Source organism: Orcinus orca, chromosome 1, assembly GCF_937001465.1.
Source record: "Orcinus orca chromosome 1, mOrcOrc1.1, whole genome shotgun sequence".
Classification (NCBI taxonomy): Eukaryota; Metazoa; Chordata; class Mammalia; order Artiodactyla; family Delphinidae; genus Orcinus; species Orcinus orca.
In genome coordinates this window covers 33,190,912-33,208,764 of record NC_064559.1, presented here as the reverse complement: position 1 = coordinate 33,208,764, position 17,853 = coordinate 33,190,912, and the positions used below count along the sequence as shown (strand labels likewise).

Sequence of the window (17,853 nt, the reverse complement as noted above, 5' to 3'; positions counted from 1 at the left end):
GGTGCTGTTTCCCCAGAACCGCTACACTGAGACGCCCTCCCCAAACTGTGAGGGGAGCTGAAAGTGGGAAAAAGAGGCATCCTTCCCCAACCCGGGCTCTGGACGCTCACCTGCCTGCAATCACTGAAGGCCGGGCAGCTCGTATCCGAGCAAGAAGCCACCCCGGACCCCGGGAGCCCGACGCGTCCTAGGGAGCCGAGCAGGCGCGAACGTAGCTGCAGCCTCCACCAGCGCCGTGGCGCCCCTCCTCAAGGTCCTACCCCCTCCTTCTGCTGACAGTCCCTGGCCCCACCTCAAGGGCGGGGCCTGACCGACTCCCTCGAGGCCACGCCTCCGCCCCGGCGCTCCCTCACACGTGACACAGGAGCCTCTTTGATGCTGCGCGCCATCTTGGTGCTGCCCGGAGAGTCCCTTACGAGGTGGCGGAGAGCTGAGGTTTTTACCCAACGCCAGTAAAGTTTCAGAGCCCAGCGGAGTCCTGCCTCCTTCCCAGTGAGGTGCAGCACATATCCCTTTGAACTTACCTTTGCCTCTAACCACCTGCTCTCTAAATTGGCCTCAGTACTGGCCTTGTGATTGTTTGCCAATGGTTCGTCACCTTTCTCTTGCGCCCATTTACTACTTTTACTCTGGTTGTACCCATTTTTTAAGTGGAGAAACCTAATCCAGATACATTTCCCTAGGGTGCACTTCAATGAATTGTGTCGCTTGCCTGAATTCAGGTATTTGGCTGTGCTAACACTTACTATAAAATGAAATGTTTGTCTATTATATATACATAGTATGAAGACAGTCTCAATGCCAAAATTCCTGACAAATTTTGGTTAAATCTGTACATTTTCTTGAATTGCTCCTTACCCTGTCACCGGTGGCTATTAATGCATCTTTCCCATCTGGTTTGTGAAGTATCATCACAGTGCCTACTCAATCCTTTACAATACCCAGTACACACTGCTCCAAGTGTGAAAGATTTTTATATACATGCCATGTGTACAGACTTATACACACACATGTTCTATATCAGCAACAAATGCTGTAGTTGAGATCAGTGGCACATATAACCATTAATTAATTAATATTTTTCTTTCCCGCAGTATATTCACCTCTTGGCTTAGTTTCCTCGTATCTTTGGTAGAAGGCAGGAAAATCTGAGTAATTCCGATTTATTTGAGGGGTAAGAAATGAAGCTAAGTATTTTGTTTGTCTGACCCTTAGAGCAAAATCAAGGTACATATTTAAGGAAGTGACAAGTACAAAGCAGTTTTTACAAAAGCAGTTCAGAAAGTTCCAACTCTTCTCCAGGTAGTTTCAGGTTCTCATCAAAAGGAAATCCCTGAGACACTTCATATCCTTTCACTAATGAATCAGGAATCATCCTAGAAAAGGCAACTCAGTCAGTGCAGAGGAAAGGCTGAAGCCATGACAACCTTTGATAACATACTTTACCAAGTGTTTGTCAATATTATACTAAGAGAACAGCTGAGGCAATATCATCATACCATGGAGTTTCATACAAAAACTAGGAAGATCAGTCAGAACACAATTATTAAGCCAAATTTATTTCACTCCCCTTCTAAAAGTTAACTCCTAAATGGGGGACACAAAATCCACCAGGACAACTCCCTTCTGCTCCATGGCATCTTTAATTCAGGGAACTAGGGACTGTGTGCTTCTCTCCTCTTGCCTCAAAGAGGCAACTTCTGATTGTAGAGATGGTGCATATTGTTCAGGGGTTTTTTGTTTTTATCATTTAACTGCCCAAATTCTGGTTTTCACTGACCCAGGCTCACTTTCTGTGTGAACAGCTTTAGTACCACCCTCAGTGCAGGGTAAGGTTAGCTGTTAGCAGCTGTATTAAGCAGGGGCTTCCTAAGAATATTCTTTAAATAGCAGGGGGTAGGGAATGGTAAGGAAAAAACAACACACTAATTTAGCAGTCAAGCTCATGATAATAACTACCCCCATGAGATTTTCATGTTTAAAGAATATGGTCGTAATGCCACCTCTAGCTAATATCCAGCTCCCTAGCTAATTTGGGTGGGGGGCAGGTGGGAGGAGACAAGCAGCAAACTTATCTTGTTAGCAGAAACAAAACAAAAACATGATCCTCTTCTCAGAGTACACAAGCTATACCAAGTCCTCTCACCAAGAGGACATGAGCATTTCTGCAGGGATAAAAGGCCAAGCTCTCATAGGCAGCACAGGGCAGAGCAGAGCAAAGGAGTCACTAAGTTCTTATAGTGCAGGAGTCTGGTTTCAATATGAGAATGCAATTTTTTAATGAACCTTCATAATAAATGCCCTTCTAACAATTCAATGAAAATATCACTATACTTCCTGCAATAACTGTCTTGATTTGTTTTACATTTTACTTGGAAACACATATTTAAAAGATTCTTTCATCAATCTTATATAACTTTTAGGCTGATTAGGGATAAGGTATACCACAATCAACTTTTTACTCACCCTTTTACTCTTTCTATCTATGTACACTCTGCCTACTCCCCTGTGCCACCATCTACCACAAGAATAATGAGACTGACCTTTTTAATTGTGGCACAGCAAAAGGACCTGGGTCAGAATTCTGGCTCTGCCACTTATTGGATAGTATGGCCTTGTTTAAGTCACTGATTCAGCTTTTTCAGCCAGAGAATGGGAATAGTATCACCTACCTTGCAGGATTGTGAGAACTAGAGATACGAAAAGTTCCTAGTGTAGCACAAAATCATCATCATTACTATCAGCTTCATGCCAAAAAAAAATACCTAAAATCCAAAACTGGCAAAAAAATATTTATGTGACAAATATTTTTAAAGAAAGATACACAAGTCAATCTCATAAGTTTATGAAAACCCTGTCACCTGCTTTATTTCTAGAGAGGGGTAAAGGGAGAAGAGGAAATATTCACTTGAATTTGAGGGGCAGCTAAATTGGAAGCAACAGTAGCAACAATTTTAAGCCTCTAAGGTTACTCTGATCCATAAGGGAATGCTGAAATTTCCTTGTTTGGAGATTTAAGAGTTTAATTTTCCCCTAAAGCGAGATCATCCACTCTGGCTGGGATAAAAGAATAAAGAACAAACTCAGTAGCACCAAATGGGGTTTAACACAGAAAATAGGGCCAGGTTTCACCTTTCAAATGCAAAATTTTACATTAAAATATGTTTATAAATCATAATGTTTTTACTCCTGATTCAATCCTTCTCCTTCCCCTAGAAGGAGCCCCAGAAACCTGAAGAGCATGTGCATTACTGACCAGATATACAATCAGCTGCCCCTTCCAAAATGGAATCTGATTACAAATGGACTGGCCTAGCTCAGGGCTGCCCTCAGTGATGGGAAGCAGTATCTATGCTCTCAGGGAGAATGGATACTGAGGATGCCACCAGTCAAAAAGTCGAATGCTGTGCACTGGGTCCAGGATGACTTGCACACCCTGTTCACTGCGCAGTTTCCGACCTCCATGGACAGGAGAATCTTGGAACACCAGTCTCACTCGATGATGCCGCATGTCCGTGCTCACATTGATAGTAAACTGCGAGGGAAAAATAAATTCAGTACTCAAATTAAACAACCTTGTTTTCCTATGACTCACTCTAAAATGAGACAATCTAGAAAACTGACATGAACTAGGCCACAAAATAATCTCTAAGTTATACCAACAGCACTATACTATCTTTTTTTGCAAAGATATTAAAAATTAAGGGTGATTTTTATGTTTTTCTTAGCTTCATATATTTAAACTGTGCTAAAGAAAGCCTCTCCAATGGCTGAACAAATTAGGACACATGCACATAGACTACCTTAATGACAATTTAAAAAAATTGGATTAGAGCTATAAGAGATGACTCGAAGGGATTCTGATGAGATATTATTGAGCAAGTTAAGCAAGATGCATGAAACTGATCTGATCACATTGTTTTGGAAAATAAACCACAAAATCTCTAAATGTTTATGTATACGTAAATCTGTATAGAATTCTAAGAGTAGGAAGTATATGGAGTATAATAAGTATATAAATAAGTCATTAATGTGGCTTAATGAGAGATGCCTACAATAAAAACAGATATATGACATAATCTCAATTATACAAAATTATTTAAGAGAGTGGGTGTATACATGTATTGAATATATATTAACAGATACATTAAAGAACAGTTCCCCAAAAGTTAACTGCAGTTATAGGAGAGCGGAAGTCTAAGTCACCTTCACTGTTCTCAATGTGTTTATATATTATTTAAATTCTTCACATGAAGTATGAATTATTTATTTTACCATTAAAAAAAGAATAAAGCTATTTTCAATGTGGAGGGGGAAACATCTCTGAACATAAGCTTAAAATACAGAGAAGATAAATTACATGAACTCTCCAGTTGCCAATCCAGTTAAAAATGTTAAAAACATGGAAAATACACCAGAAGCATATTTGTTGTTTACTAATCTAATTCTTAGCTAAAATCTAATTCTTAGCTAAACCTTGAATAGTCAGAGCATCACACAAAAGACAGAGCTGGTAACCCTACATTTTAATATTCCATATATGATACCACATGCATGCCTCAGGTCCTGACATACAGTGTTCATGTATAAGCTTCATCATTAACCTTAACAGGATAATGTTTCTCAAACATTAATGAACACTACACAGGAGATGCAAAAACATTCTGTTCACTATAGAGAAGGAAACAGAAGTAAAATATTCTCAGACATAATTAACTTCACAAATATGTCTATTCCTAGTATACAAGTCTGCTTTCAGATTTTGTTTAAAATTATTCTTGAAAGATTTCTTCCTCAATGGTTAAATTTACAAATTTCTTTCAAACCCTAAGTATAGTGAGTCTATGAAAGAGCTGAGGATGACATCCTGTCTCCACTTACCAGGGTAAATATCATTCCCATGACAATTGGAATAAAGATGAAATTGAGGGTGGTGACCTGCAGTAGGCAGCAGTCCTGGTCTGGGTTGGTATGAACATCTTCGTACTGAATGGGAGGCTGCAATCCTCCCATACACTTGCTCTTTAATCTAGGGGACTGAAGAGAATTAAGAATTACTCTAATGGGTTAGAGGAAATGTTTATGGCTCTAAGACTCCACCAATGAAAATGGTATGGCTTAACTAAAGCTGCTGAGATCCATTTTTCTGTTATCTCTTCTCTCTTTAATACACATATCAGTTTCTATACAGATCAAGGAAAATCTGACCTTTGAAAGACATGGAAACACATTTGGATGAGAAATGTGACAGTGGGTGCTTCATTTAGATGGTGTTTCCTACCATCTGGCAAGACATGGAAACTTATAGCTCTATCAGAGGCCCTCCAATGTTTGAGAGATCACAAATTCCTTGTGACTTGTCAGACTCCAAAGAACATCTGCTGCACAAAAAGGGATGGAAGCAGAAGTGGTCATCTAATTCCAGGCATCATAAAACAAGAGTCACAACTCTCAGAGCTAGAGGAAATCTTAGCATTCACTTTCCTGCAGCAGCTCTGGTCTTAGCTTGTATACACTGTAAAGATTGCCCCTCAGTTCCCTCCCAAAAAGGTGCTATGGTGGACTTTCTACCAACATCTAATGGATATCATAGATTGTGGACATCTTATTAAAAGCAAATGATCAGAGCCAAAATTCATCCCTAGAACCGTGTTTTTGAAAAATCAATGTAAAAATATGATTTACTTTAAATACAAACTTATCTGGAACACATTTGTCATCAAGTGAGGGATAACTGTAATTCTATTTGTAATGTGTCACCTCAGTGAGATACTAAGTATGGGAGACAGATGGAGGAAATGAGGCTGCTGAGGACAAGAAGTAAAGACATGCAGAACAGATCCTCACTGTAGCCAAGATCTCAGGTACAGTCCAAGAAAAAGGCAGAGATAAAGGTGCAATAGTATCTACTCTTCTTATAAATAGACTCTTGGCAGTCCCTCTCCCCATGGCTTGCCCAAACTGCCTCAGATATAAAACCATATGAAGTATTGTTGTTTACAAATACATTTGCTTTGAAAAACAAAAAAATTCTTAGTCAAATAACCTCAGTACATTGTTATAACAAGTTTTTCCCTTTCCCCACTTTTAAAGTCTTCAAATATATAGAAAAGTTAACAAAACCATGCAATAAACTCCTGTATACCCTTTACCACTGGATATTTTGCCACGTTTGTTTTCTCTCTCCCTCACCTCTCATTTTATATATATTCACATATTAAGAAAAAAAACACATGAACTCTTGGGGTAGGGGAGGCAAAGCCATTTGAAAGTAACACTGGCATTCCACCCTTATTCAACATGAATAAAGATACATATATAACCTCAGTAACATTATCACACCTAAGAAAATTAACAATAATTTCATATAATCTAATATCCAGGGCATACTCAAATTTCTTTAATTGTACCAAAAATGTCTTTTATTGCTCTTTGTTCATTAATCCAGGATCCACTCAAGGTTTACTCTTTGCATTAAGCTATTAAATCTTTGTGCCTCTTTCATAGAAAACAGTTTTCTTTTATTTTTATGACATTATATGTTTTAATGTGTATTATCTGATTTTAATGAGGCAATTTTATGTCTAGTAAAATTAGAGTAATATATTACCTGAAAAGCAAAGAGATGATAAAAGCACACACCTGCTTTTTGAACTTGAAGTTGAATTCCCACATTGGCTCCTGTCTGTTCCCAACAATCTTTCTGCACCAGAAAAGTAAGCACTGTAAGAAAATAAAAATAACCTTTCTGTTTGCTAGCTCTAAAGCCAGCCACGGTCCCAATGCTGAGATTTTTACTTTGGCACGGATAGAAACCCCCACCTCCCCCGCACCACCACTACAATTTGACACTGGTGCAACATGAAAAGAGACAATCCCAAGGCTATTCAGTAAAGAGAAGAGGTACCAATATAAGTCAACCTCAGATGCTATTGAGGTCAACCCCTATTGTTCTCATCTTTAAAGACAGAAACATGGTCTCTAGAGACTGGGGCATTATCTGATTCAGCAGGCCACTCCTCTATATTAAAATATAAGGGCAGCCAGTAGCCACCAGACAAGATGATAACAAAGCCATAAGGCAGGCAGAGACAGCCAGCCCTGTACGTAATAGGAGCAAACCACTCAGGACCTTCTGGGAGCAGACAGCCGGTATGGAAACTACAGAGGTGAGCTGAATTCAGTCTAGAGTAAGCCCCTCAAGGAAAGTCAGGCTACAGCTAGGGTTAACACAAGAAGTTAAGTACCTCCCAGGGGATAAGGGGTGGGTCGTCCGCCGTGCCAGCTGTCCTGCCCTTCAGACATGCCCTGTAGGTCCTGCTGTTCCATCAAAAATAATGGGCTTGGCTTTAAGGGGCAAACACTTCTGCTGCCAACACAACGGCTCCAGTGTCCCACACAAGCTATGCTACTGAAAAGAGAGAGAGGGAGAATCAAATACGAAAAGGTGGAGTCCAGGAACATGGGACAACTTCCCTTAGGCATGCTGGCAACTTCCTGAATGCCATGCAATGTGGTTATACTAGCAAGGCCATGCATGGGACACCTGCCACTGCAGGTCCCACATCCTCTTCAGAAGATCTCTAACAACAGGTACAAAAGCAGCAGACAGGTGGCCTAGCCTTCCTGTCTGGATTAAGACCTTAGTTATCACCACCTTGACTTTTAGCCACTTAAAAGTCACTTTTTTAGTCCACTTAAAAAACTTAATATACAATTATAAGAATATGAAGACATGGGTATTTTAGATTTAGGCAGTAGCACTTGCATTGTGCACTGGAGCCGCAAGGATGTGTCAAGCATGAGGAGTTTGCCCAATGCTGCTCTGCTCCCAACAATTGATTCACCCCTAGCATGGTTAGCTTTGGGATGATCCCCACCTCACCTGACAAGATCAAATGTTTTTTGGGGGAGAAAAACTATAAATGTGAAATGATACACTGTCCACTCATATTACAAGGAGAAGGAATGAAATTCTACTCACCCAGCATTCTAATCCTGCCCTAAATCCATCAGCTAGTGTGACATTAAATTGGCTCAGCCAATGGCCCTGACCACCTCAGTTTGCAACCCTGGGGGGAACCATGATGATCTTGAATCAACAGTACCCTTTTAATCAATACGTATCAGGTAGAATGTTATCACACTAGAGCTGAACTAGGGGAAAAGAATCATTATGTAACATCCAAAGCATAAAAACAAAACAGAAGAGAATAGGAAGTGCTATAGAACACCAGACTTTGGGTAGGAACAGAGTAATAAAAATTATTAACAAACGCAAAAGATACAAAATTTAGACAATAGTATTAGTTGAATGAGAAAAAGGCCGAGACATCAACTTGCCTAAATAATCATATATGCTATACTAGTCTAGCTTGGCAAAGATGTGTTCACTAGATATTTCATTATGGCAGAAAAAAGGAGAGAATGGACCAAAGGCTTATAGACCTACTTACAAATCAGAAGAATGCCAGAACCTTGAATACAATGTACAAATATAAACTACTGGGGAAATTCCAAGATATAAGGAATGGCCTAGAACACAGTAAGAATTTTAGAGGGCTAAAGTCTATGAGTGGAAGTACCTTATAGTCTCTGAAACAACCCACCCCTGAGCCTGGCAATAGTGGGCACTTTGCAAATGCTGAAGAAGTCCACACCAGAATCTTTTAAGGTTAACAAGAAAGTGGAAATCCAGATGTCAAGGTCACATTAGAAAAAGAAAATTAGTAAGTCGTTTTATATCTTTGTATCATGATTTAAAGCACCTTTTAAGAATTATAGTTTACATCTACCATTTGAGTTGTGTTCTTCCTAGCCCAAACCATCAAACCATCTAAACCATCTAAAGTGGCCCAGTGTATAAGGCATGAAAATAAATTAAAATAAAGAGAATAAGGAATATGCTAAAAGCACAAGAAAGCTTTAAGGTAAAGATAACATGAGCCAACCCAGCACAGCAGGAATGTCTTGGAGAAGAGATACCCATGAGCCCTGAAAGTTTACATTAGTCCCTTAGCAGCCTGGTACTTATGGCCTTAGACCACCCCATCAAGGAAGCTGGAAACAAGCCATGATAACAGGCCCATTATACAAGAGTCCATTTGTTAAACCCCAACACTAATTGTCACTTACTTTGGAATTCTTTAATGTGCTAGGAGTGCTTTCTGGAATGGCTGGATTCTTGGAGATTCGAGCAGCAAATGGCTCATACATATGGTACAGAGATCGGATCACACATGCCCGGAGACAGCGCAGCTTCTCCATTGACTCTGGTCGCAGGCGCAAAGGCAGAGAGGCATCCAGCGTGTAGTGCCTAAAACATGACACATTACTCCTACCAATAAGTGACCTCTCTCTTCTGCTCTAGGCCAGTCTCCTAGGACTCCTGGGCTCAGTACAAATTTTACTATACTATTCCACTGGCCAGTAGTTAGTTTGTCCCTAGTGCTCTCACATACACACACACAAATCACTATCTCCTTCACTTCTTAGCTACTTTTGCGTCTCTTCTATGCAAAACCCAATATACCTTGTAATCCTGCACTCCTCTATTCATTTAAAAATTTTAAATCCTCACTATTTCACTTTAAAAAAGGGGCAAGTCTCTGACTTTATACCAGTACAATATACTTCAGCTGCTCAAAAAGAACCTGCACTGGGGAAGATCCACCAAGTTCTCTTGTCACATGTCTCAGAAAGTTCTCTACTCCCTGATACCTCACCATCCCCTTCCACCACATTCTTACTGATGATTTACAATCTTCACTACACTTCTAACCCTGCATCAAAAGTCAGCCCTCTTACTAATCACATCATTCACTCCCTCTTCACCACTACAACTATACACAGAGCAGCATAACTACAAAGACTATATGATACTTCAAGATGACTAGCAAATCTAAGAAACAACAAATCCAGTTGCAAAGATAAACAGATGGGCATCTATAACTTTTGAAAATTCTAACTAAGATAAACCGCTGAAGAAAAGTGGGTAACCATAGGGAAGACAATTACCAGATGAATTAATATCAATTTTAAATTAAAGAGGAGCTCAAGGAATTCAAAGCTAGGTTCATGCCCAGGCATGCAGTAGAGAAAGTGAAAAGAGGTCACCATCCAGAGAGTAGCTCCAAATCAAAAACAACAAGAAATAAGCTACACAGATAACACAGTGAGCTCTCTGTGGTCGCACCTTCGGTACAACCTGGTCCAAAAGGCAGCAGTGCAAGTGACAGTCCAGGCATTCTTACAAATCAGGGAAAAATTCACAATGTCCTCAGGACGGATATAGGAGGCCAGTAAGAGCCAAATATCCATGGGATACTCTTCTCCTCCAGCCCCATCCAGATCTTCTGAAACAGAAAAAAGAACTATAACTTTTGATCTTCTATTATATGCACATATAAAGATCCCCAATCATTTCAATTCTCCCAGGGCTTGCACAGTTAAGAAAATGGTTTAAATAGGTCCAAGGAAGCCTCTGAAACTCATCATTTCCTGCTTATTCTAGCTGCTGAAAACTTTTGTTTCCTGTTGCCCAAGTGAATAGGTCTTGTTCTTAAGGTCTTTATTTAACCACTATTTACATACTATTTTGAAGTTTTCAAAGTACCTTTGCATACATTATATCATTCAACTATAATAATTTTTCAGTGGAAATAAGGAAAATATTATTGTGTCCATTTTACTATAAGAAAACAGAATGTTGCACGTATTCAAGGTAAACAGAACCCAGTTTTCTCCAAAGTCCAGCTTTTCACTATAAATTCTGCCCTTGATTTCCCTTGCAGTCCCCATCCACCAAACATTTTCTTCAATTCAGTCACTTAAAAAATAAAACTGATTTTAAGATGGTATGAGGAAACCTCAAAGTACAAACTAAATAAAAAAAAACAAGTAAGTTACAGTGTATTTTCATTACTCAGTAATTGCCTTAGATATGTGTCTTCTGGTTTCTTCTTGTTTCATTGTCAGCTTGATCTACAATTCTGGCCACAAGCATCCAGTGTTCAAGGATACCCTGTGATGATGTATCCCCACCTCTTCCTCCTTCAGACCTCATTAGGGTTAATTCTCTTGACCCTGAGGTCCACTATACATGTCAGGTTCAAATAAAAATTCACACTCCACAGAGATACCAGAATCTGGGCTAACCATAATCTTTAATTGAGACTTAGTTATATAGCTATCCAAAACACAGCTTTTTTCTTTCTGTTTCCTGAGCAAAAAGCCCCTACAACTACCTCCCTGAAGCTGCCTCTGCTTTTCTAGCTGCTTCCTGCAGCCCTATGACTCAATCAGGTTCTTGCATTAGGTTCTTCATAACAGAGACCAATGCTTCTAAAACAACATCGTCTTTTTTGGTTCTTATGCTTCTTGATATCTCCAGTAACCATTTAAGGCTCAGCCTACCACATTTGGGGCCCCCTTCTCCCACATTAAATCTCTCTCTAAAAGAGAAGGCAAACAACTATCAGAATTTCCTCCACTGAGACCCATGAGGACTTTCACAAAGCAGAGTACTATTAAAAATTTTCTGTTTTTAGGGACAAAACTCAGTAATTATAAAAATTGCCAATGTTTTACACACAATTATTAAGAAATTTCAAAACGTAGGAAATGGAATCAGTAAAGGAAAGCTTCATGGAGGTAAGTTATGAAGGACAAAAAATTTGATATTCATAGGTTAAGGGGAAAAGTATTCCAAGTGAAATAAACAGTTAACATGAAGCCTGGATATTTAAAAAAACAAAACACATGTGAGGGCAATAAAGAGACAAGTCTAACAAGATTTTGATGATATTAAGAAATTACTGTTGGGCTTCCTTGGTGGCACAGTGGTTAAGAATCCACCTGCCAATACAGGCCACACGGGTTTGAGCCCTGGTCCGGGAAGATCCCACATGCCGCAGAGCAACTAAGCACGTGTGCCACAACTACTGAGCCTGTGCTCTACAGCCTACACAGCTACCGAACCCGTGTGCCACAACTACTGAAGCTGGCACGCCTAGAGCACATGCTCCTCAACAAGAGAAGCCACCACAGTGAGAAGCCTGCGCACCTCAATGAAGTATAGCCCCCACTTGCTGCAACTAGAGAAAGCCCACGCGCAGCAACGAAGACCCAACACAGCCAAAAATAAATAAATAAATTTAAAAAATAATAATAAAGTAGCTTTAAAAAAAAAAGGAAATTACTAACTTTTTTAGATGTGATAATTTTTTTAAGAGCATTTATCTTTTGGTGATAACTACCAGAATATTTACAGACATAAAAATGGAATATCTGGAAATTGTTTCAAAATAATCAAGTGTGTATGGTGTGTGTGTGTGTGTGTGTGTGTGTGTGTGTGTGTGTGTGTGTGTGTGTGTGTGTGTGTGTGTGTGTGTGTGTGTGTGTGTGTGTGTGTGTGTGTGTGTGTGTGTTAGGTGGGGGTGAGGGGGTAGTGGCTGAAACAAAAGTGACCATGAGTTGATAACTGAAGCTATGTAATAGCCACATTGGATTCATTACACTATTCTCTCTTCTTTTGTATATGTTTCATTTTTAAAAAGCTAAAAGAAAAAAGAGGGGGAAAAAAAAGACCAGTTTGATGAGAATGAAGGACCCTAATGGGGGTAAAGTGCAGCAAGGCAGTAAAAGATGAATTATAGCTAAGAGTTTGTAAACCACAAATCATGTATCTGATAAGTGACTGGTCTCCTGAATACATAAGAATTCTTACAACTCAGTAATATAAAGATAACCTAATGTAAAAATGAGTGAAGAATTTGAATAGACATTTCTCCAAAGAAGATACACGAAAGGCCAATAAGCACATAAAAGATGCTCAACATCATTAGCATGCAAATCAAAACCATGAGATACCACTTCACATCAACTAGAATGCCTATAGTTTAAAAAGTTAGACAATAACAAGTGTTGAGGAGGATGTGGAGAAACTGTAACTCTCATTCACTGCTGGTGGGAATATAAAATGGAAACTTCATAAAAAACTTGGCAGTTCCGCAAAAAGTTAAACATAGTTACCATGTGATCCAGCAATTTCACTCCTACCTGACAAAAATGAAAATATATGTTCACACAAAAACTTGTCCATGAGTGTTCATAGTAGCATTATTTATGACAGTCAAAGAAAAAGCAATAAAAAGGAATAAAGTACTGATATATGCTACAATATGGATGAACCTTGAAAGCATTATGTTAAGTCAAAGAAGCCAGATGCAAAAGACCACATATTATATGATTTTGTTTATATGAAATGTCCGGAATAGGCAAATCTATAAGGACAGAAAGTAGATTGGTGGTTGCCTGGGAGAAGGGATGGGTGGGAGAGAGTGTTGGGAGGGAATGAGGAATAATACTAATAGATTTGAGTTGATAGAAATGTTCTAAACTTAGATCATGTTGATGGCTACACAACTCTCTTGCACTGCTGGTGGGAATGTGAATTGGTACAGCCACTATGGAGAACAGTATGGAGATTCCTTAAAAAACTACAAATAGAACTACCATATGACCCAGCAATCCCACTACTGGGCATATACCCTGAGAAAACCATAATTCAAAAAGAGTCATGTACCAAAATGTTCATTGCAGCTCTATTTACAATAGCCAGGAGATGGAAGCAACCTAAGTGTCCATCATTGGATGAATGGATAAAGATGATGTGGCACATATATACAATGGAATATTACTCAGCCATAAAAAGTAACGACATTGAGTTATTTGTAGTGAGGTGGATGGACCTAGAGTCTGTCATTCAGAGTGAAGTAAGTCAGAAAGAGAAAGACAAATACCGTATGCTAACATATATGGAATCTAAGGGGAAAAAAGATGTCATGAAGAACCTAGGGGTAAGACGGGAATAAAGACATAGACCTACTAGAGAATGGACTTGAGGATGTGGGGAGGGGGAAGAGTAAGCTGTGACAAAGTGAGAGAGTGGCATGTACATATATACACTCCCAAATGTAAAACAGATAGCTAGTGGGAAGCAGCTGCATAGCACAGGGAGATCAGCTCAGGTGCTTTGTGACCACCTAGAGGGGTGGGACAGGGAGGGTGGGAGGGAGGGAGACGCAAGAGGGAAGAGATATGGGAACATATGTATATGTATAACTGATTCACTTTGTTATAAAGCAGAAACTAACATACCATTGTAAAGCAATTATACTCCAATAAAGATGTTAAAAAAAAAAAACTCTGAGAACATACTAAAACTACTGCATTGTACACTTTAAAGAGATGAATTTTATCTCAATAAAGATGTTTTTAAAGTCTGTAAGCTCTTCTGTGGAATGTGCTCAAAACCAAAAAGGAAAATCAAGAGAAATATCTAATACAATGATGATGATGAGTAGGGATTTAAAGCAAGAAATTAAGGAACGAAGAAGTGTGAGGAATGTCTATTAACATTCTTGGTTCCGGAAAAGAGTGGTATCACTGACAATAATTGGTATAACTTCAAAGCAAAGTCAGCTCATTAATTTATTGATTATTTCAATATATTTTAACATATGCAAAAGTCTGTCATCTGATTCTCAAGTATAGGTGAAAGTTCTCAGAGATCTGAGACCAAAAATACACATATCATTTATTACATTAGTTTCCTCCTAACTCTAGCTGATCATCAGAACCACTTTAGCTTTAAGAATTCTGGGCTCTACCCCAAGAGTCTGATTCCTTAAGTCTGGAGCAAACCAGTGAATGATGCATTGGCACATTGTATACCATTAGTTTACCTTTCTTTGTTTCATTTGTGTAAGTTTTATTGCCACTAATACATAAACATCACACATTTCTCTATTTCCTACAGTACCTGCTAGACACAAAGCAGGCATTAACAATTGCAGAGCACTTAAAAGTCCACGATAATAATCTAACTTTCGCTGAAGTGAAATTGGTTATATACAATCCACATATTTGGGAGAGAGAACATTTTTGTCACAACTCTGCTTCCTTACACATTCAGAAATCCAGAAATGCAAAGGCTTTTTGTTTTCCTGTTGCTACATGGATTTTACCTGATAATGATATGTTCTCAATGAATGGCTACTACTGTTACCAATCTCCTTTCCTCTCAACTTTAGATATAAGTAGAAAGCCCTGGTATATTGAAGTCCTGTCCCACTAGAAAGATCCAAACTCTGGTTCTCCACTGGTATCACCTCTTGTGCTACTGACAAAGTGACAGCTTCAAGTTATCACCACAGATAGGACTAATAATCCAAAAGAGAGCGAGCCCTGTACCTTTGTGCCTCTTGCTTTTCTTTTTTCTGGAGGCAGTTCTCTCATGGATGCTTTCCTCCTGGGCATCAATCTCATCACTGCTGTCAATGATGTCACAGGGCTCACCAGCCCCAGAGAAAGCTTCTACTGCAGGAACCTGGGAGGCTTCCAAGCCACAAAGAGATTTTACTAGAAGAAAATAAGAAGAGAATGAGATGGCAGAGTACCATGGCTTAGGCAGGATATCAGCATCCATAAGGAAAAGAAAAAAGAAAAAAAAAGCAAAAGCTGTGTGAGAGTCTGCTAAAGGAAGCTGAGAATCTTAAAAAAAAAAAAAATAGCATTTTAAACACAAAAAATTGGAAAGTAATGAGCAAACTGACTCCAAAGTTGCAGAAACTGCTTAAGACCTGAAGAAAAAGGGAGTGAATTATTCTCCACTATAAACCCTTCAGGGTAAAAGCAAAAGGTGAATGCTATTTTCATTTGCATAAATTCTGAGGAGCAGTGTTTGAGAGGAATTAAACCCAATTTAACCTTATTCCTGGGCTGGAGACAGTACATATCATGAAAACACAAGCTTCACGGACCCCTGAGTAAGAAGCTTGAAAGTAAGAGAAGCATGACAAAAGGAAAAGAATACTTCAAGGTTATTACACAAAGAAGCAAACAGCAGAGTTAAGTGGAGAATATATGTGAACAACAGGAATAAGATTAATAACCAGGAAGAAAGCTGTGGAAACCAAAGAAGAGTACACAAAGGTTTTTGTTTGTTTGTTTTTTTATGGGAAGACAGAAATAAAATATTTCTGCTACAGAAACTGCTACTGCTCTTGACTAATGCTTCCCCTCCCCTGAATATATGAGTAACCATCGAGGAGAGCAAACATGTTTACAGGAAGATGCCTAAAGGATTGCAAGAAAAACACTGAGGCAGAATCCCAGGAAAATAAAGCACCTAGTTCTCTCTTCACTGAGTCTGAAAAGACTCGTCGGAAGCCTACCTTCCTGCTGAACAGCATTGGCGACGGCTTTCTTGACCCTTCCAGACCTCACGACGGCCGGATCCGAGTTGGCATAATCCGCCACAGTCACTGAAACACAGCACCAAACCTCAAAGGAGGAGGCCTTCTCTCCTCAGCTTCCTCCCCACCAAGATTTCCTGCTCACTCCAAGTCCCCAGTCCAGCCGCCCTCCCGTCGCAGGCAGGCGAGCACTCGCCTCGGTGCTGTCCAGCCCCCTCCCTGCTTCCAGCCCCAAGCCTTTCAACGCCCCGGCCCTCGCCCACCTCGCCCAGAGCAGGCGTCTTGGGCCCGGAACTTGAGTCGCTTTCCTCTCTTGGGCATGGCGACTGTGCCGGGGCGAGGCCGGGTTAGCGGGCCAGGACCCCGGGCCATGTTTCAGGCCAGAGAGCGGGAAGCAGGAGCCAAAGGCCAGCTCTGCTCGGCTCCGCGGCCATCCCGCTCCAGGACCGCAGCTCTCGCGAGGCTTAGGACAGGGCTCCGCGTCGCACTGGAGGCCAACCCCCCTCTTCAGAAACCAATCACCACCTGGTCTAAGGCAGTACGTCATCACCCAGCGCCTAAGGATCAACCTGCATCTGGTTCCCTAAGGGTAGCTGCCCGTTCTGGGCAGTGTGGGTTTTTTATCATACGTCTTGTAAGGTGATTTGGTGTCTCCGACCCGAAACCCACAACCCCGTTGATTAGAGCTGAGTTTACATTATGGTCTCCCCGATTTTTCTGCTACTGCCTCTGTCCACACTCCAGGTTCTCTTCAGTATCCCAAAAGCACATCTATTGTCATCTTCGTGCTCCATCTCTCAGGCCACGTAGACATAGTCCAACATGGGTCTAAAAGAGTCTTAACTCTAATTTCTTATACAAAAGCTGTAAATTTCTGAATTCTCAAAGTTGGGGGAGGGGTTCTTAAAAGTTTATTAATTTACCACCGTACTTAATACTAGAAGGATCAATGAGGAAAGAATGGTGTCTTTCCTTTGTATTGAGAAAAAACCGAGCGAAGGTTACAGAACTGTGAGGGAGCAGGATCCTGGTCTAGTATCACCAGTACGAATAAGTTATTGTGTGTCCTAAGTTAGGTTCTTTGTCCTTCTAAGTTCTTTGCAGCTCCCAAAATGTGCTAATCCCTGGCTTGAGAAGCATGGTACTTAGGGACCAGGAATCCAAACTGTTGGACCCACCAGACAGTGCCACCCTAACATATTTAGAAGCAGACTTCTGTTTTTAATTACTCAATACATAGACATTCATTAGGCGCAAACCACTGGCCTTTTACTAACATCGTGTAACAGACTATCGCTAGAGATGGTGCTAATAGGGTTGAATCAATTAGGAATTGTAATTGAAACTGAGTAATTGGTTATAGTCGTGAACTATTCAAATTTATCTAAAGTTATAACATGAACAAGGGTCTAATAGACTGAACTAAAAGAAAATTGTTTCAAATAATTTTTCCATGATTGATGTTTGTAGTCAAAACACAGCTGGTAAAGCACCAAGCCTTCTCATTTCACAACATTAATAAAAAGTTCATAACGCCCACATGCAAGTATATTTCTGCTAATGTGATACCCTGTTGAAAACACCGAGACATTGA

The 17,853-nt window shown here is 40.0% G+C and overlaps 2 protein-coding genes across 27 annotated transcripts in view; both read right to left on the bottom strand.

Annotated features, from left to right (window-relative positions):
• PPFIA4 (PTPRF interacting protein alpha 4) overlaps positions 1-281 on the bottom strand; it is a 48,101-nt gene extending 47,820 nt beyond the window's left edge. For 8 of the 17 annotated variants that reach the window (XM_049713120.1, XM_049713132.1, XM_033410520.2 and 5 more), the window contains exon 1: positions 111-279. The gene's annotated coding sequence lies outside the window, so the exon portion shown is untranslated. Of the gene's footprint in view, positions 1-110 lie in introns of all 17 variants that reach the window. The other 9 variants (XM_033410518.2, XM_012537680.3, XM_012537681.3 and 6 more) reach the window with 3 other exon arrangements.
• A 1,258-nt stretch (positions 282-1,539) lies between these two features.
• Positions 1,540-16,745, bottom strand: TMEM183A (transmembrane protein 183A). 10 transcript variants are annotated; one of them, XM_004282496.4, is made up of 8 exons: positions 16,523-16,745; positions 16,239-16,328; positions 15,256-15,423; positions 10,196-10,355; positions 9,136-9,316; positions 6,643-6,723; positions 4,882-5,037; positions 1,540-3,535 (listed from the first exon to the last, which is right to left on the bottom strand). In XM_004282496.4, exons 1-8 carry the CDS (start codon positions 16,629-16,631, stop codon positions 3,350-3,352), a joined length of 1,131 nt encoding a protein of 376 aa, XP_004282544.1. In that variant the 5' UTR covers positions 16,632-16,745; the 3' UTR covers positions 1,540-3,349. The 10 variants fall into 10 exon arrangements, 9 of the variants coding, with proteins under 9 accessions (XP_004282544.1, XP_033266318.1, XP_033266319.1 ...); XM_033410427.2 differs by having other exon boundaries at positions 4,882-5,029; positions 16,523-16,728; XM_033410428.2 differs by having other exon boundaries at positions 4,882-5,029; positions 10,196-10,352; positions 16,523-16,728.
• Positions 16,746-17,853: the final 1,108 nt, after the last annotated feature.

Coding starts and splice junctions, on each gene's coding strand:
- TMEM183A (XM_033410420.2), bottom strand. CDS start 16,631: ATGGCCCGGGGTCCTGGCCCGCTAACCCGGCCTCGCCCCGGCACAGTC. Junction 15,424..16,238: donor CAATGCTGTTCAGCAGGAAG/GTAGGCTTCCGA, acceptor ATTTTCTTCTAG/TAAAATCTCTTTGTGGCTTG. Junction 5,038..6,610: donor ATCATCTCTTTGCTTTTCAG/GTAATATATTAC, acceptor AATTCTCTTCAG/TCCCCTAGATTAAAGAGCAA.